Source organism: Mus pahari, chromosome 5 (genome assembly GCF_900095145.1).
Source record: "Mus pahari chromosome 5, PAHARI_EIJ_v1.1, whole genome shotgun sequence".
Lineage (NCBI taxonomy): Eukaryota > Metazoa > Chordata > Mammalia > Rodentia > Muridae > Mus > Mus pahari.
In genome coordinates, this window is record NC_034594.1 from 83,478,772 (window position 1) to 83,496,628 (window position 17,857).

At 36.6% G+C, this 17,857-nt stretch overlaps 1 protein-coding gene across 2 annotated transcripts; it reads left to right on the plus strand.

Annotated features, from left to right (window-relative positions):
- Positions 1–758: 758 nt before the first annotated feature.
- Serpinb2 (serpin family B member 2) lies at positions 759–15,181 on the plus strand. 2 transcript variants are annotated; one of them, XM_021198996.1, is made up of 8 exons: positions 759–913; positions 4,801–4,977; positions 8,360–8,479; positions 10,710–10,838; positions 11,228–11,345; positions 11,626–11,768; positions 12,360–12,524; positions 14,101–15,181. In XM_021198996.1, the coding sequence occupies exons 2-8, from the start codon at positions 4,810–4,812 to the stop codon at positions 14,503–14,505; spliced, it is 1,248 nt and encodes a 415-aa protein (XP_021054655.1). In that variant the 5' UTR covers positions 759–913; positions 4,801–4,809; the 3' UTR covers positions 14,506–15,181. The 2 variants fall into 2 exon arrangements, with proteins under 2 accessions (XP_021054655.1, XP_021054656.1); XM_021198997.1 differs by having other exon boundaries at positions 759–807.
- Positions 15,182–17,857: the final 2,676 nt, after the last annotated feature.

The following is a 17,857-nucleotide window of genomic DNA, read 5'->3' on the forward strand; positions in this document are numbered from 1 at the left end:
ATTCATATCACATTTATTTGTGTAATTTTTGTCTATTTTTAATTAACATTTTTAGTGTTTTTAGAAATTTGGCAATTTTTCCAAAATGAGTGCTCAAGATTACAGTTAGCATGCATAAGTTTCTGTCAATTATAAGTCAACATAAGAAGTAGGTTGTTATTGTTTAAGTTAGGTTAAGACTAACGGTGTGATCAAGGTCATATGAAAAGTTCTTTGGGTGTGTCTTGTGACAGTAGGTTAGAGCTGACCACAGAGTTATTTCAGGTTATTATTCCTGAGAAAAATTATAGTTTAAAATAATTATTAAATTAGAAAAATCAAGTGTGTTTTTCCTCTTTCCTCTTTTGTGTGGCGGTTCCTTTGATTCCCTGTAGATCCAAAGGGAAGAAAAGACCACACAAATCCTTTATTGTAAAGACTCCAACAGATGGTGGCTGTCCAAAGGTGGATTGAGTATCATTAAATTCATGCTACCATTGAATGCAGTGAGAAAAGAGGAGACATGAATGTGAGAGGTGCAGATTATAGCTAATAGATTTAAATTGGAAATTGCTAAATTCTTGAATTTTGAATGACATCACACTCTCTAGTTGTTTCTTAAACTGAATATTACAAACAAGCATTTCTTTTCTAATGATGTCTTTATGAGTAAAATGTTGAATCATGCAAAGAATACAAATTAAAAAGTTTAAAAAAAGAGCTGCGTGGGAGGGGCAGAGTCTTATAAAACCAGTCATTACCTCGTCCACACTGTGCCAGCTTTCCAAGGAGCATTTCCTGTGTGTCAGCCGCTCAGAAGATAACGAGGTAGTACATTGTTTCAGCAATTCCCTTGAGCATCTCTAGTGAATCCAGGGTGTCTTTCTTCTCTCTTCCTTCATAGCAATAGTTACTGTATTGAGCTTGGTAGAGGGTAAGTAAAGGAACGGAACCATGTTTTCTTTTTTACTTGTTTAACTAAAGATATTTTGGTTGAAGACTTGAATTAAATTTATGACTGCTTAATTTTGAATCTCAGAAGTCAGCAGATGCCTATGTATCACTAGCCAAACTGAAATGTACATTTATTGGAGTTTCAATGATAATGGTATTGAACAGGTTATATAATATGTATGCTTTATATTACCTATTGCTTCGATGTAAACTTAGACATAAATAACTACAAATATTAAAATGTTTATACTTAAAAATTGAAATTAAGCATTATATTTTATATAAATATAATTTCTTGTCATTTATTTATATTTATAGTTATGTGAAGTTCAATTTTCACCTAAAATTAACAGCCTAAACCTATAAAAATGAAGGAAAAATTTGGGTCAGGACAATCCAGTATCACAAAGTATTTACTTAACCTAGTTCTGTAATGGATCAATTCTGTGAAAGAGAAATATCAAGTCAATTAGCTGATAGATTAACCAAACTAACAATTTAACCTGTAGCAGGCAGATAATTATTCATTATGGAATCTCAACTAAAATACTGCTACCAGTTTCTGGGAAATTTGTTTTATTTTTGATGGTATACTTCCTTGTCACTCCTGCCTTATTTTAGTTCTTACTAAGTTCTGAAAACAATTTAAAAAAAAATCTTTATTATGTGATTACACGTGCTAAAATATGTTTGAAATGCTGCAGAAAAATCCAATTTAACATCCAGGTCTAATTCAGAGAGGGAGTGTAGCAGGTAGTGAGCCTATGGTACCTCCCAAATTCATCACCTCTGCCAAGTTTCACCAGTGCATTTGCCAAACTTGTATTACAGGAACCAACAAAAAGAAGAGAGAGCCCCACCCAGCAGATAATTTCCATTTATTCATCCTAATGTTAATAATAGTGTCATATTTGGAAGCATATGGAGTTGTATGGCTTATTATACTGTCATCATGCTATAACTTCATCCTATCCAAATGTACGATGTGGACTTGTCCAAGAGTCAGGGACCATATGGATATGTATACTAGTTGGAAGCTTTCAAATATTATTTGAAGAATTTATAGGAAAAGTCCAGATGCTGAAATTAATTAGCTCTGTAATATTACCTCTTCACATTTTCATTATTATAGCAGAAATCCCAAAGGAGGTGGGATATGTGATTATTCCCATTTTAAAAAATGTGGCAGAAGTAATTAGGTAATTGCAGTAAAGACACTAACTACCATTTTTATGTAAATGTAATTAACAACACATCGTTTAAGAATAGAATTTGAGAACAAGGGTTGCTGTTCAGATGGTGAAATGCTTTCCTGGCATGCATGATGCCCAGATTCAATCCCTAGCGCTATGCAGATCTGGTTGGGAAGCACACAGGTGTAATCTCAGCACTTGAAAGGCAGACAAAGGAGGATCTGAAGTTCTAGAGCATCCTTGGCTACATGTTGAGTTCAAGGTCCACCTCTCTAGGACAAAATAATTCACGTTGTTTGGCTCAATGTTTTTATTTATTGGTAAACTAGAGATGTGAGCACAGGACACTGCACAGCTAGTGCTCAGTTACATCCCCAGACTCAGATGAACTCATAAAGGAGTAAATAGATCTGGGACAATTTCACTCAACTTAGCAACCTTTTGTTCTCTATCAAGTTACCTGAAGTCCTAGTGTGGTATTGTGTGTCCCTTCTGTGGATTGTCTTGACACTTAAGCTTTTGTAGTGCTAAAGTATGACTGTACAGACTGTTGCACAGATTTATGAATAGGGGACATCAGAGTGTACTCTCCTGGAGCAGATATTCTCCTACTGCTGATCCCTTATTTGAATTTTCACACAGAAACAGAAGGACAATTTATTCATAATTTTAAAGAAATGTTTTAAGGAAGCCTATGCATGAAGTGCTATTATAATTTTAAGTCACTGGAGGAGAATTTAATTTTTGAACTACTTGCCTTAATCTGGCATCTGTGTTAAAACAAGAAGGAAAGCAAAACTGCTTTCTTTTACATGAGTAAACTTCCAAGGGGAAATGCAGATATGCTTCTTTGTTGATTTCCTTTTTCAAACTTCCTCTTTCCCTTATTTCTCAGTATATCAGTTCCATAAAGCTGAAAGCCATAGTGAAGGCTTGCATCATCCCTGGAAATATTCTACTACCCAGAATTCAGTAGCAGATGTTAGCCTGCACCTTTGTGATATTACAGTGAACTGTGGGACCCCAGAAAAGCTGCTAAACCTCCAGGAGCTTTTGAATGTGGTCTGTAAAACAGTCATTCATATCCACCCCGTAGAGTCACAAAAAAGTTAAACAAAAGTACTGGTGCAACATACAAGCCTGGTTTCCTGAGTTCTGTCCCCAGAACCCATGTAGACATGGAAGGAGAAAGCTGGCTTCATAAAGTTGTCCTCTGACCTCCATGTGCCCTCATCTATGATGTGTGTACTGTTGCTCGTACTTATGTGCCCCCTGCCCCAACACACACTCATAAATTAAATGAAGAGCCAAGGGGATGGAAAAGTATTTAAGGAGCACAGTTTAATTCATTTAATTTGTCTTTACAAAATGCACTAGCATTTTGTTATAAATGACAGCTTTTGGAGCCAATTCTTCTTTTTTCCATAGCACTTCTGTAGACAGTCAAGACAGTAGCTACAGTCTTGCTTCATCCAGGAAACTCCCCACTACCCTCTAGTTCTGGAAACTCTTTCTCCCAGAAAGTTTACAAAGACCTGAGTGTTGTCATCGTTTGGTATATTTATTTATTTCAATAATTATAGGTTATTTTATATGATGATGAAAGAAAAATAGACAGCTAGGAAAATGGTGTTTACCTAACATCCCTTTGTACACATACACCCTTTGGTGTGTCCAAGCATCCAGCTGCACACAGGGCCTTTAGTCATGAAAGGTGTGCCTGTCCTTTATTTTTAGATAGCTACAAATTAAGCATATTGTGTGTCTCCTATTGGATTATCCCTGAATTCTTGTGAGCACCTGGGTTTGTATGACAGGAGAGGAAGGTACCAAAGAGAACTTTCCAGTCCACAGGAAGTCTATTTAAAGTAAGGCTGAGCCATGAGTGGTGAATATATTGTGGGGATGGTGGGATCTGGGTGCATATACCAACCCTCAAACAAGTCTACACACTTTAAAAAATAGAGAAGTTAAAGCTGACAGACTCACCTGAGCCCAACAAGAATGTGTACAAGTGGCATCCATTTGGATGTGTGTATAATATTCTGTATATGTTCATATTTGGATGTTGTGTGGGTATGTGTGATGTGAATATGTGTGAAACAGGGAGGTTGACAGTGACCCTAGAGGTCAGTTTCCTGACTTTCATTTCCCCTCCCACCCTTTGATATTGATGACATGGTCAACTAGCTTTTGTGTAACAGCAGTTTCTTTTTACAGGAGTATAAAAGTTCTTTTCCTCACAGGATTTCAGTAAAGGTTAAATGATTATAGAAGTAGAATATCTAGTACAGTTTAGTGTCTATGGTCTGCTGGGTCTCAATGTTGACATTAAGAAATCAGTGGGTGTTATTTTTATTACTGTTCTTAACATTATATGACTATCACAAAGTGTCATTCCACATAACATTGATCATCACCTCTCAGGATTGGCTACATAGTTTACAAAGTCTGCAGAAAATGAAAGGGCAGGGTTTCCTGTTTAAACTCGTTCAAATTTCCGGATGGTAATGGGGAATGTTCTGTCAGTGTACAGCGAGTTGCACAAGGTTGGTGACTGTAAGCTGTTTGTTCTAAGGGGAAAGTCAGAAAGGGAGCTTTAGGCAGGGCCCTGTGTACTACTCTGCTGACTTCAGCATCATACAGAAATTTTCTTTCCCCATTTTCTTTCTAGATTGAAACAATGGAAGAACTTTCCATGGCAAACACCGTATTTGCCCTCAATCTCTTTAAGCAGATAGAAAAATCAAACTCTACCCAGAACATCTTTATCTCTCCGTGGAGCATCTCATCAACATTGGCCATTGTTTTCCTCGGTGCTGGGGCTAACACAGAACAGCAGATGGCCAAAGTAAGTTCGCTTTAATCCTCCCATCAGAACCACATGTTTTCTGAATTGCATGGTAGGCTTGCTCCTGTTTTCTGTTCAGCTCACCTTGAGTCTAAGGAAACAGGAATGGTGGCATGATTATCATCACCAGCCATTACAATACGGACTCTGTATGTTTAAACTGATAAAATGTCCAAATCAGGAAACTATTTTTCTGCAAACAGAAGAAAGACAGCTGCATCTTTACAAGGATGAAGACAGCTACCAATAAAATCTTTCTTTAAATCATATCACGTTCAGACTTTGCAAAGCAAATGTTTTGTATACTTTACTTCAGTTGGTTTCAAGCCAAATAGCATTGTACAGATGAGATTCCTGGCAATGTGTTCCCCATGGCTTCCTAACTTCCAGCTGAGGCTCTCTCTTAACACTTGGCCACTGTGGGTAGGGTTTCTTTCCCTTTCTTATAAAAAATGTTTCCTGATCGTTTCAAGTCAGAGCCACAAAGAAGAAAAAAAAAGCACACAGAGAGATGCATTGTTAGATATAGCTTTAATGGATTTCCCTACATATTCCAACTGTGAAACTACGTTTACAGAGTGAGGCTTGGATACTCTAGACACCCAGTCTTTGACATCAGTATGGATAGCATGTGAAACATCATTGCCAGAGATGTATGTGTCAAGATTTCCATTTCCTTCCTGGATGAATGTCAGATTCACAGAGCGGGCTCTTTCCCATGCCTCAGAACTACTTAAAATACATACTATAACACACCTGAGGATTCATACACAGTGTTTAAATTTCTCACAATCCTGTGACTTGTTATGTCAGAGACATGAAAGTGGAAATCTTATAATTAAATTTTCATTGCATTCTCATGCATGCAAATATTAACAATATATTTTTTTGAGTACAAGCATGCATTGTGCTTTCAGTCACACCAAAATGCCACGGGCTCCTTCCTGCTTTCCCATGAGAAAATTTTTCCCACAAGAATTTATGTGAGCATAAATACATTCTTCTCAGGAACATAGTGAACCATTTTGAGTGTGCCCTTTTTTTCAGTACAAAGTTACACAGAGACAACACAAACCAATCATACTGCAGGTCTGAAGGTAGATTCTTCTCTATGTTTGTGGCCTTTTAAACATCCTATCTTGTAACAAAACTCAATTGTTAACTCTGATGGTAGTGGAGTTGTACAACATTTCTTCCTCTTTATTTTCTCTGCCTTGAGAAAACCTAGTAAGTCACATTTTACCTTAGGTAGTTTTAGTTATTTTAACTGTTAAGTGTGAAAGACCAGGAACAATATAGTTAGATCACAAATATTACACGAAGATCTGAGTTGTTCTGGGTTGCTAAAAATGATTTTGATCTACTAGAAGAAAAATTCATCTAGTGCTCACTCTAAACAGAGACACTTCCTAAATCAAGAAAGTTCTTTCTGAATGCGGGACCATGCAATTTTCTTATAAACTTTGCTGCATGAAGAGATTTTTTAATTCAAGTGCTAACTTTTATTTAGTTTCTAAATAAAAAGAGACTTCCTTTAATTTAGTCAAGCAGCCCTATCTGACTTTCCTGCTTTCCTCCTAGATTAATTATCTAGATTAAGTAGGTCAATGACAGATGTGATTTATATTATAAATGTTACCATTGCCCTCAGCTAAGTGTATAAGGGCACTGAAACTCTCTGAATCTCAATTTTTCTCATCTATAAAGTGGGAAAGCATTTAGAAACTAACTGTAGTAATAGATAAATCTTATTAATTCTAATTCTTATAAATGACCTTTCTGAATATTGCTCAGGAACTAACATAACTCAGCATCCTGTGACATAACTATCATACTTGTTTTACAGATAAGATAAGTGGTACACCAGTTTGGTAAATGGTGAGCTAGAAGATGTAATATTATTATACCAGAAGAGAAAAACAGAATAGAGTGGGAAATCCCCTAGACATCACAGGTCTACAGGAGATCAGTTTGAAGGCAAGAGATGTTTGTCAGCTCTATGTTTAGAGTGAGTCTGTGATCATGTCACAGACAGGCTACCTTTTTGTTTTTGTTTTTGTTTCTTTTGCTACCTTTTTGAACCCCTGCATGTGCCTTAGTCACCTCACATTCAAATTTGGAAGAGACACTGTCCCCAGTGAGGGGGTGTCTCTTGTGGTATTCAGAGAAGCTTGCTTGCTCTCCAGGAAATCCCCAATATAAGGGTCAATTGTTTTTGAAAGTAGGAAAACCAGAAAGTCTGTACAGGAAATAATCCTTTGAAAGGGAGAAGGAGGGAGGGAGACTCAGAGAGCTGAGAAAAAAAATACAAAAAACAAAAAAAACAACAGAAGGCTCAGTATGGTTGCCTATTTCATTACAAGGCTCTAATTACCAGCCTAATTTACCAGTAGGTTTCTTCTTCACTATGGGCCTCATGAAGAAGTGTTTCAGGGTTAGAGATCCCCAAAGACATCAAAGGTAGGAGGACCCGTGAATATAAGTCTGGAAGAATAAGCTGAGTTGGTGACAGTTTTATGAAAAAGGTGCTTGATCTACCTTTGCAGAGGCCAGTCTACACCCCCCATCTTCACAGGGCTGTGTGAACCTACCTACTTACAGTGAAAGAGATTCAGTGTAGCAGATACCTGTAAATTGCCCCCTGACACAGATATTAATTTCTGCCTCTGTGTGCATGTAGTATATGTGAATAACTTATCTTGGGTAACCCTTGCTAATTATGTGGCCTATATTCATGTTAAAGCTCACTATGGTTTCTAACTTTTTTCAGCTTAAAATGTATTCAGTAGGAGAAACGGCTTCAGAAAAAAGTGGATACACTAGATCTATTGCTTACTTAACAAGTAAAAGCTAAAAACTAAAAATACAATATTAAATATTGGTGTTTTTCAACATGATTTGTGAATGCCATAAAATTTGGATAATTCAGGGTAGTCATTATAAATTATCTCATAATAAAATTTATTTCTACAATGTCCACTCTAGAAACTAGAATCAAGCACCTCATGGATTTTTAAGATACACAAGGAGTGTCTGTGTTTCTTTTCTACATACAAAGGCAGAGAACCAGATATGGTAACATCTAGATCAATTTTCTTGCAATTGTTTAATATAGTTCCTCATGTTGTGGTGACCGCAACTATAATTTTTTTCACTACTTGATAACTGTAATTTTACAAGCTATGGACTGTAATGGAAAATATCTGTGTTTTCTGATGGTCTTAGGTGAGAGGTCTTAGGTCTTTGTGAGAGGATTTTCAACCCCCAAGGGGGTCACAACCCACAGGCTGAGAAATGCTATACGAGAGGTACCAGAACCATTAGCTTGAAGTGAAGTAATTTTCTATGACTCTGTCATCATTCCTCCTGATTCTGATTGCAGGTGCTGCAGTTTAACAAAATTGGCAGCTATGGCATCACCCCAGGAAACCCAGAGAACTTCAGTGGCTGTGATTTCGCACAAGAGATACAGAAAGACAATTATCCTAGTGCTGTTTTACAGGTACCTGGCTTGGATCTTCATATTTATTTTGTAGTCTATCTGTTGTCTCAAAGTCATAGTGTTGAACTGAGAAGAAATGTAGCACACTTCTCCCATCCATAGATACGACACTCAGATTTGGTGCTGTGATAAATATCCTTAGGACATCCAGTAATGAGGCACAGAGCTAGGACAGATTCTAGAAGAGTTAACTTTTCCATCATGGTTGTTTTCAATTCTATCTCAGTCTTCTGAAATATGTATGTCATATATATACAACTGCCATTTATATACAAAACTACATATATCTGTGTGTATGTGTGTATAAACTATACATATATATGTATATATTATGTATTTGAAAAGTGTTGTTTGATGTGTTACAAGATTATTTGCGTTCTTATACCCATAAGTATGGATAGGAGTTTCACAAGGAAAGAGGATAATACGAAATAATGAAGCATAACCTTAGTGACTGCTTGAGAGTCCAATGACAACACCATCTACTTATAATCTATTATCTATCATCCATCTATCCATCAACCCACCCAACTATCTATGAATACTCTGTCATCTATCTAGCTACTTATTGTTTGTTTTTTACATTCATCTACCTATTCTATATCTATCATCTATTTTCATCTACCTAATGACTATCATATTAATTATCATCTATTTATCTGACTATATCTACCTACCTGTTATATCTATCTATCTATCTATCTATCTATCTATCTATCTATCTATCTATCTATCTATCTATCTATCATCTACCTGCCTATCTACCTATTACCTACCTACTATTAACTTATTTATCCACCCATCTTTCTAATTTATTATAGATAGTATACCTATTTGTCCATTTATTATCTATTATATGAAGTAATACCTTTTTTATATCCTATGTCCTTAAAAATCTACAGCCTAGTTACATTAGAGAAATTGTCTAAGAATAAACTTTTGGTAACTGATTTACACAATCAGGCCCATGATTAGATTATAAGAATATGTCACCTGAATTTTCATTCCTGGATATCCTGGTGCACCCTCCACCTGGTATTCTGTAGGATAGATTAGGTAGGGAAAGCCTCTATGATGTCTTCTGAAACATTGTAGACCTTAGTCTTACATTCTAGCCCAGTTGATGTTGTGAGTGAGCCAGTCCATCACACCATTTATAGACTACAAGTTGAGCCTTTGATTTCTCATTTATTTTGTGAATTTCTAAAGCTCTGGTTATTCTACTGTAGAGGCTACCTTGTAAAATGAGAACCTATTAAGGCTATATCCATTTTGGTAACTTTTCACTAGAGTTTCATTGAGAACTTTGTAATTGGAAAGTAAAAGTATACATATTTTGGGAACTTGAGTATATATGTATATGTGTTTGTATGTATATGTGTAATATATTTCTCTCTATATAGTGAAATAACCACACATGTGATCTCTAGTATGTTTGTGTTTGTGTATGTGTGTATAACACCATTTAAACATATCTTTATCACAAACCTCAAAAATAGTACAATCTCACTAACTATAGTTACAATACTATAATTTAGATTCTCTGAGTGTGTCTTATTTTGTAATATATTAAACATTCTTTAGAAATACTGTAGTTTACAAACTTCAAAGGAACCTATATTTCTTTGGGGCAGTGGAGTTCCTTATTTCTAATTGAGTCTAATCTATAGACACAGTAGAATTCTAAATGAATTAAAATGTACCTTTAGAGCCTTACCTCATCACATCTGTATACACATAGTAGAATTCTAAACAAATTAAAATGTACCTTTAGAGCCTTACCTCATCATATCTATAGCCACATTTCTGGTTCTGTTTTGCTGGTGGTAGTGGTTTTTTTGTTTGTTTTACTTGTTGAGTTTTTGTTTTGTTTTCGCTTTGTGTTTTGTTTATTTTAGCTGTTGGGTTTTTGTTTTGCTTTGTGTTTTTTATGTTTGTTTTCTTTATTTTTGATGAGGTATTCAAACAAGCTTGCCTTGAGCTCATTGTGTTGCTATGATGGGCCTTGAACTCAGGTTTTGTGTCTCTGCCTCTCTGCTGGAATCAAAGATGAGAGGCATCACTGAAGTCTTGTTGAACACCATTCTTATAAAAATCTTAACTTTGGTGGACTAGAAAAACACCCATGAGTACAGTACTTTATTGTTGTGTTGAGAAAATGTTATTCCTTTAGGATACTTTTGTTAATAGTACTATGTTATAAATAAAAAAAAATCTTCCTTTTATTAAGGCACAAGCAAGAGATAAAATCCATTCAGCCTTCTCCTCTCTCAGCTCAACAATCAACACACCACAGGGAGATTATTTATTAGAAAGTGCAAACAAGCTGTTTGGAGAGAAGTCTGCAAGATTCAAAGAAGTAAGTGAAGTTCTTCCAAAGTCAGCATGTATCTCAGTTTCAAAGAACTGCTTCACAGTTCCTGGGAGCAGAGTCAGAATTGCAAGTGGGTTTTTAAGGGATGCACCCTTATTGAGGATGTTCCATGCAAAAGAGCAGCAATGATGTGACTGCTATTCTCCTCTATTCCCCAAGCTATCCCTTTGTCCTTAGTCTTTAATGCAAAGGGCAGCTGGAGCTGGGCCTGGAGTGCCAGCTGAAGACACTGTTACCTTGTTCTACACCTGGCCCTGCCATCTCAACTCCCATCTCTCCATGTCTCACTAGTTTGGTTGGAGCTTGTAATTTGTCACTCTAGTCCTTATCCACATTATGCTGTATATAACATTTGGTGTTTTCTTGCTTTAAAGGAATATATCCAACGCTCTAAGAAATACTACTCCACAGAACCAGAAGCAGTAGACTTCCTTGAATGTGCTGAAGAAGCTAGGAAAAAGATTAATTCTTGGGTCAAGACTCAAACCAAAGGTAAAGCTTTAGAATTTTTCTTCCTCTTTTTTTCTACATAGAAAAATTTTGATTTTTCTTATTAAACCCTTGTTGAATTCACCCTTATTCCCTTAAAATTTGTCCAATGAATGTTCCTTCACCTCCTTCTGGGTTGAATAAACCTAAGACTACTGAGAAAAACTTTGGAAAATAATATAAAAGGAAGTAAAAATCTTTCCAGATACTATAAAAGTTACACTTTAAATATTTGTTTACACTTTTTATTATAAAATGGAAACATGTGTTGTGTCTTCTGAAGGTGAAATCCCAAACCTTCTACCTGAAGGATCTGTAGATGAAGACACCAAGATGGTGCTGGTGAATGCTGTCTACTTCAAAGGAAAGTGGAAAACTCCATTTGAGAAGAAACTTAATGGGCTTTATCCTTTCCGTGTGAACTCGGTATGAGACAAGATGCATTTTCCTAACATGTATTTAAGGTTTTACAAAGATACAGAAAACATTAGAGTCTGTTCATTAATTTTCTTACAACTTACTAGTTACAGCTTATGAATGTTTGGCACTGACTCTTTCATGCTACTGAGTATATTCAATAATTTCCTAAGAATCAATGTGGATAGAAATGAAGACCATGGTTTTATAATTTAAGCCTGGACTTACATGTTAGTTCTATATTTATATCATGAACATCATCCATGTGTTATGTTTTATATCTTTAAATTTATAACAATACCTACTTCAAAAGAATGTTGTAAATATTCAATAAGATTTATCTAAGTTCTTGATTCATTTTAGGTATTATTATTATTATTATTATTAATTATCTTATAAATCATTGCTTATAAAGTTAAAAAATTCATTAATTCAAGTAGTTGAGAAGCCAACAATATACAAATAATTTGCTTTGTTGATTGAAGATAACACATTTCCTTAATAGCATTGAAACAGAAATCATTTAGCATTTTAGTCTTGGTGTAAATATCTCAAATATCTGAGAATTGACTTTCATATTTTACTCTATAACAATATTAGCATGAGAGCATTCCTGTCCAGATGATGTTCCTTCGCGAAAAACTGAACATTGGATACATAAAGGACCTGAAGACTCAGATCCTAGAACTCCCGTATATTGGAAACATCAGCATGTTCCTGTTACTTCCTGATAAGATTGAAGATGCGTCCACTGGCTTGGAATTGGTAATGCATTACAATTTCAAATCTGCCATCAAACTTTCCTTTGTTCAAAATAAGTATCTATGACATGGAAATGGAGTGTAATTTGTTATAGAAATCGATGAGTCAATTGATATGCTATGTCACAAACTTTCAAAAACTGAAATTTACCTCCTTTATGCTATTAGCTTACAACATTTGTCCAGTTCATTAAATTTTAAACACAGTAACTTCATTTAATTATTACTTTTTTAGTTTTTGAGATTATAACTGCAGCATTTCTTTCTATTTCCTCTCTTCAACCCTTCCTTATGCCCTTATGTGCTGTCTTTCAAACCCAAGGCCTAATTTTTCATTAATTGTTGTTTCATGTATTCTATATCTATATTTATATCAATATCCATATCATCTACATCTATATCTATATACACAGATAGATATCCACATATATAGTCTTAACTACAGCTTGCTCATTCTGCGTAATGTTACAGGTATATATGTTTTCGGGACTGACCCTTTGGTCTTAGATGACTGATCTGTGTGCTCTTCCCTAAGGAAGAGCATTTCTGTCACTCAGCATTCTTAGCTGCCTATAGTTCTTTGTGTAGGGCTAAGGACTCATTTTCTTTTGAACTCATTTTTACAATTTATTAATTGTTTGAGAATTTCATACATGTATATAATGTGCCTTGATAAGATCCACTCCTTCCTTCTGCCACTGCCACTGCATTCATACCCTCTCACCACTTTTCTGATCAGCTTCACATACTCATTTTTTAAATTTCACCGAGTCTGCTATGTGCTGATTGAATGTGCATGGATATATGACTATCCACTGGAGCAGGGGCAGCCTATTAGGAACTGCATCCATGAAGAAATCCAACTCTCTCTTCCATAGTAGCCATCAGTGTTTTTGGAAATGACAGGGCCGCTGCATACCTGAATTCGCAGAATGTGTGAGTTCCAACACAAGGCCTACAAAGGGTCAAGATCACCCCACCCCTGCAAACAAACCCAGTATGGATAGTAGAGGGACTCATGGAGCTCCACCTCTGAGGACATATATGTGTGTGTGTGTGTGTGTGTGTGTGTGTGTGTGTGTGTGTGTGTGTGTGTGTGTGTTATGATATATATCATATATATTGAGACAGAGATTCAGTATGTAACCATTGCTGGCCTGGAATAGCCCAGGGTGGCCTTGAATTCACAGTTTCACAGAGATCTACCTACTTCTTCCTCCTGAGTACAGGATTTAAAAGCACACACCATTACACTCAGCTTTGTAATTTATTTTTTAAAATATCAGTTGTTATTATTTCATATTTATGGCTATATTGCCTGGATGAATGTCTGTATACTCCATGTGTGCAGTTATCATGGAGGCTAGAAGAGGACATTGAATCCCCTGAGATTGAAGCTACTTATGGTTGTGAGCTACCACATGGGTGCCTGGAATCAACCCTGGCTCCCTGGAAGAGTAACCAATGCTCTTAACTACTAAGCCATTTCTCCAGCCACTCAGCAACTGATTTTTAGTGTTAGACTTTGAGCTGTTTCTCTCTCTCAAGTTCCCTTTTTGTTTGTTCTTTGTGCTTTGCAGCTGGAAAGTAAAATAAACTTTGCTAACTTCAACAAGTGGATCAGCAAAGACACACTGGATGAAGATGATGTTGTGGTCTACATTCCCAAGTTCAAACTGACACAAAGCTATGAACTCAAGTCCATTCTTCAAAGCATGGGCATGGAGGATGCCTTCAACAAGAGCAAGGCCAACTTCTCAGGAATGTCTGAGAGGAATGACCTTTTTCTTTCTGAGGTGTTCCATCAAGCCAGTGTAGATGTCACTGAGGAGGGCACTGTGGCAGCTGGTGGGACTGGGGCAGTTATGACAGGGAGAACTGGCCATGGTGGCCCACAGTTTGTGGCCGATCATCCCTTTCTTTTCTTTATCATGGACAAAATTACCCACACAATACTATTTGTTGGTAGATTCTCCTCACCCTAAAAGGGGAAGACCTATTTCCACATGAGGTTTTGTAGCATGAGCTGTAAGCCTCAGAATTGCTTCTTCAAGTGCCAAGTTTAAATACTTTCCTACACGTTTTTATACTTTTGCTATACACTAAATATAAACCTAAAAGCAACTGTCTAACAGTCTGCAATGCTTACAGTATAATTCTATTAATGATTTTGTTTCCTAAAATCAGATGGTGTCTATTTAGTTTGTCCTTATTACTGCTTTGTCTTTATAACTTTAGTTTTTACAGTGTTATTTATTATTTATATAATGGTTGTTTTACAAATTGTTGTCCTCTGTTTAATGAAACTGTAATGCTACAGAAGCAGAAAATTAGATAATTTTCCATTTAAAGAAAATCAGCCATTTAATTTAATAATGAAAGAAAAATATGAGTCTTCCATGCTTCCCCATGATATTCGCCCAGAAAACAGTACTTAGCAAAAGACATGTTATATCTCTATCATTGCCTATGATATGTACGTATCTGCAACTCATCTATAATTAGGACTACATCATAAGTAAGCATGCTTACTTACCCACTGCTATCTGTTGTTCTCCATTAGCCATGCAGAGCATAATACTTAGCAATCCTTGTTTGTTAGTTATCTTTCTATCACTGTAACAAAATACCTGAGACAATAAAGTTCAAAGATTTATTTTGCATTTTTGTTTTAGAATTGTTTGTCCAAGTTTGATAGGCTGGTTGTTGCTCTGTGCATTGCAAGACCTGCCCTGGCTTGGCGTGGTTTGTTCAGGAGTGCACCACTTCATCTAACAATCTTGTTGATTGATGATTGATGTGGAAGGGTCCAAACCACTGTGGGTGAAGTCACTCCTGAACAAGGGGTCCTGGCTTCTATAAAAAAGCAGAACAAGCAAGGCAGGAAGCAGCCCTCCTCTATGGCTTCTGCTTCAGCCCGACTCCAAGTTTTTGCCCTGCTTTACTGCCTTTCCTAGACTCTGCTATGGAATTTATAAGCTGAAATCAACCCTTTCTTCCCCAAGAAACCCTAAGTAAGATATGTGGTATCTTATTCACTCTTCTATGTTCCCATGATCAAGGGAACTCCTATAAAGGAAAGCATTTAATCAGGCTTGCTTATAGTTTCAAAGACTTGGTCCATTATCATCTTAGAGGAAGCATGGTGGCAAGCATGCTGGTATGCTGTTGGAGTGGAAGCTGAGAGCTTTGCATCTTGATCCACAGAACAGGTAGAGAGCAAGAGATACATTGACCTTCAAAGCCCATACCCAGTCCCAAATCTCTTCCAACAAGGCCACACCTTCTAATCCTTCATCAACTAGGGATTAATGAAGCGTGCAAATATCTGAGCCTTTGGGGCCAATTTTATTTAAACCACCACAGACTGGTTGTAGAAAAATTGACCAGAGCCCCTTTCTCATAGCAAGAAAGACACATAGCAATTCAGAACAGTTTATGTCAGAGTCCTTTGAGGCATCCGTTGAAGGAAACAGAATGTTTGGAAGACAGTGCAATGTAGGTTAAACAGGGTAGAGACCTAATGATCAGAGTAGGCTCCCTTGTAGGGAGATTAAAGAGCAGAGCTCTTATTTCTGGACCAAGGAAGAATAAAATGAGAAGGTAGCCAGCTGAAGAGCAGGATAAAGACTACCGATAGAAGTTGAGCATGCTAGCAGTCAAGTGAGGATCAATTTCCTTGTTTTCCCAGTTTATGATATTTAGATAGCTTCACATCAGAGACTAAGATGCCATTGGCATTACACACTCAACTGTTCCTGGTTGATTCTCCCTATTTCCTTCTGGGTTTCTACTGAAATGATTTTTTTTTTTTGGTACTTACATATTTTCTGTTTCTAAAAGTTTTGAAATACCTAATAATTTGTCTAAACATAACTACTGTGTGACTAAAAGGAGTGGCTCTATTTACATCCCTACTTCTTGTGCTTTTTGTTCCTATTCTTCTACCTTACTAGTGACATGTGTGCATAATGCCATATGTACATACACAATAAACAGCAATGACAAAAACAAAATTATCACAATAAAGTAATTACACTATATTACTTCACATTCTCTTTCTCCTTCCCTCCCCTCCCTCTCTCTCCCTCTCCCTCCCTCTTCCTCTCTTTATCCCTCCTTTTCTCTCTGTCTCACTCTCTCTGTCTCCCTGTCCCTCTCCATCTCCCTCTCCATCTCCCTCTCTCTTTCTCCTTCTACTCTCATTCATCTTTTATTTATTTGTGGTATTAGCTATTGAGCCTGTTACCTCACATATACTAAGAAAGCATTCTACCACTGAGCTCAACCCAGTGTAAGTATTTTTGAAACAAGGACTAATTAAGTTGCCCAGGCTGGCCTTGAACATGTAATCCTTCTGCTTTGGCCACCTGAATAGTTAGTATTAGGGGTCTGTACCACCAGGTTCCAGTACTTGCTCTTTTTTGCCCTAATAGGAAACAAAATAACACACAAGCATGATTCAATTGATATAGACAGTACATTTTTAAGTAGAAATTTTAATTAAGTAGGAAAGAAATATAAAGGTTTATAGAGAAGAATAAGAACACCTTTGTCTCATGACTTTGGAAAAGATGAAGAGATTGGTTCATCCAGCAGAATCTAGATATAAATATGTTTATATATCTATATACCACTAGATAACTAGTACCTAGATATCAACATAAGCAGCATAAACTACCAGAACAAGCCTCTGGCTCAACAGGGATACAGCCCTAGTTAGCCTGCTGAGCTGTTGTCAGTCAAATCAGTGGTCTGACTATCTGGAGCCTCTGTACGATGCATTGAGCTAAAAATACAGCTGGAAATGGATAATCATATCTGCTCTTTACAGGCTCAGTAGACACATCAAATTTCCTACCACAAGCTTCATACACTTGTGCAATCTAGAGTTCTACTTTACTATGGCCTCCATAGCAGTCTTCAGTTTACCAGAAGAGCTGTATATGTATGAAAACTGGAACCATCAGTGCATGGAAAGGGCTCTTGGTCCTCTGGGTTTTTATAGTATTCCCATAACTCTCTTCATTCTCATCACCATTCCTCTACATGCCTGACAGTGACACTGGTGTTCTCTTGCTTTTTCCTATGTGATAAAGAAAAATGGTCACATGAAGGCTAGTGGGGGAAACCAAGGAAAGCAGAAAATGGTGAGCAATGTTCCACATAACTAAGCTATCCAAAATAGTAACGGAAGTCTTGTTCCGGTTGATAGAGGAACTGACCCTGATCCAAGTCACACCCAGGGTTCTGTTGTAGTATTGCAAGAGAGAGCAGAACTAAGCCTATGTGTTTCTCACAGGACTCTTTAAAGGATACCTTAGCAGATCAGCAGCA

Coding starts and splice junctions, on each gene's coding strand:
- Serpinb2 (XM_021198996.1), top strand. CDS start 4,810: ATGGAAGAACTTTCCATGGCAAACACCGTATTTGCCCTCAATCTCTTT. Junction 4,978..8,359: donor CAGAACAGCAGATGGCCAAA/GTAAGTTCGCTT, acceptor TTCTGATTGCAG/GTGCTGCAGTTTAACAAAAT. Junction 12,525..14,100: donor CGTCCACTGGCTTGGAATTG/GTAATGCATTAC, acceptor TGTGCTTTGCAG/CTGGAAAGTAAAATAAACTT.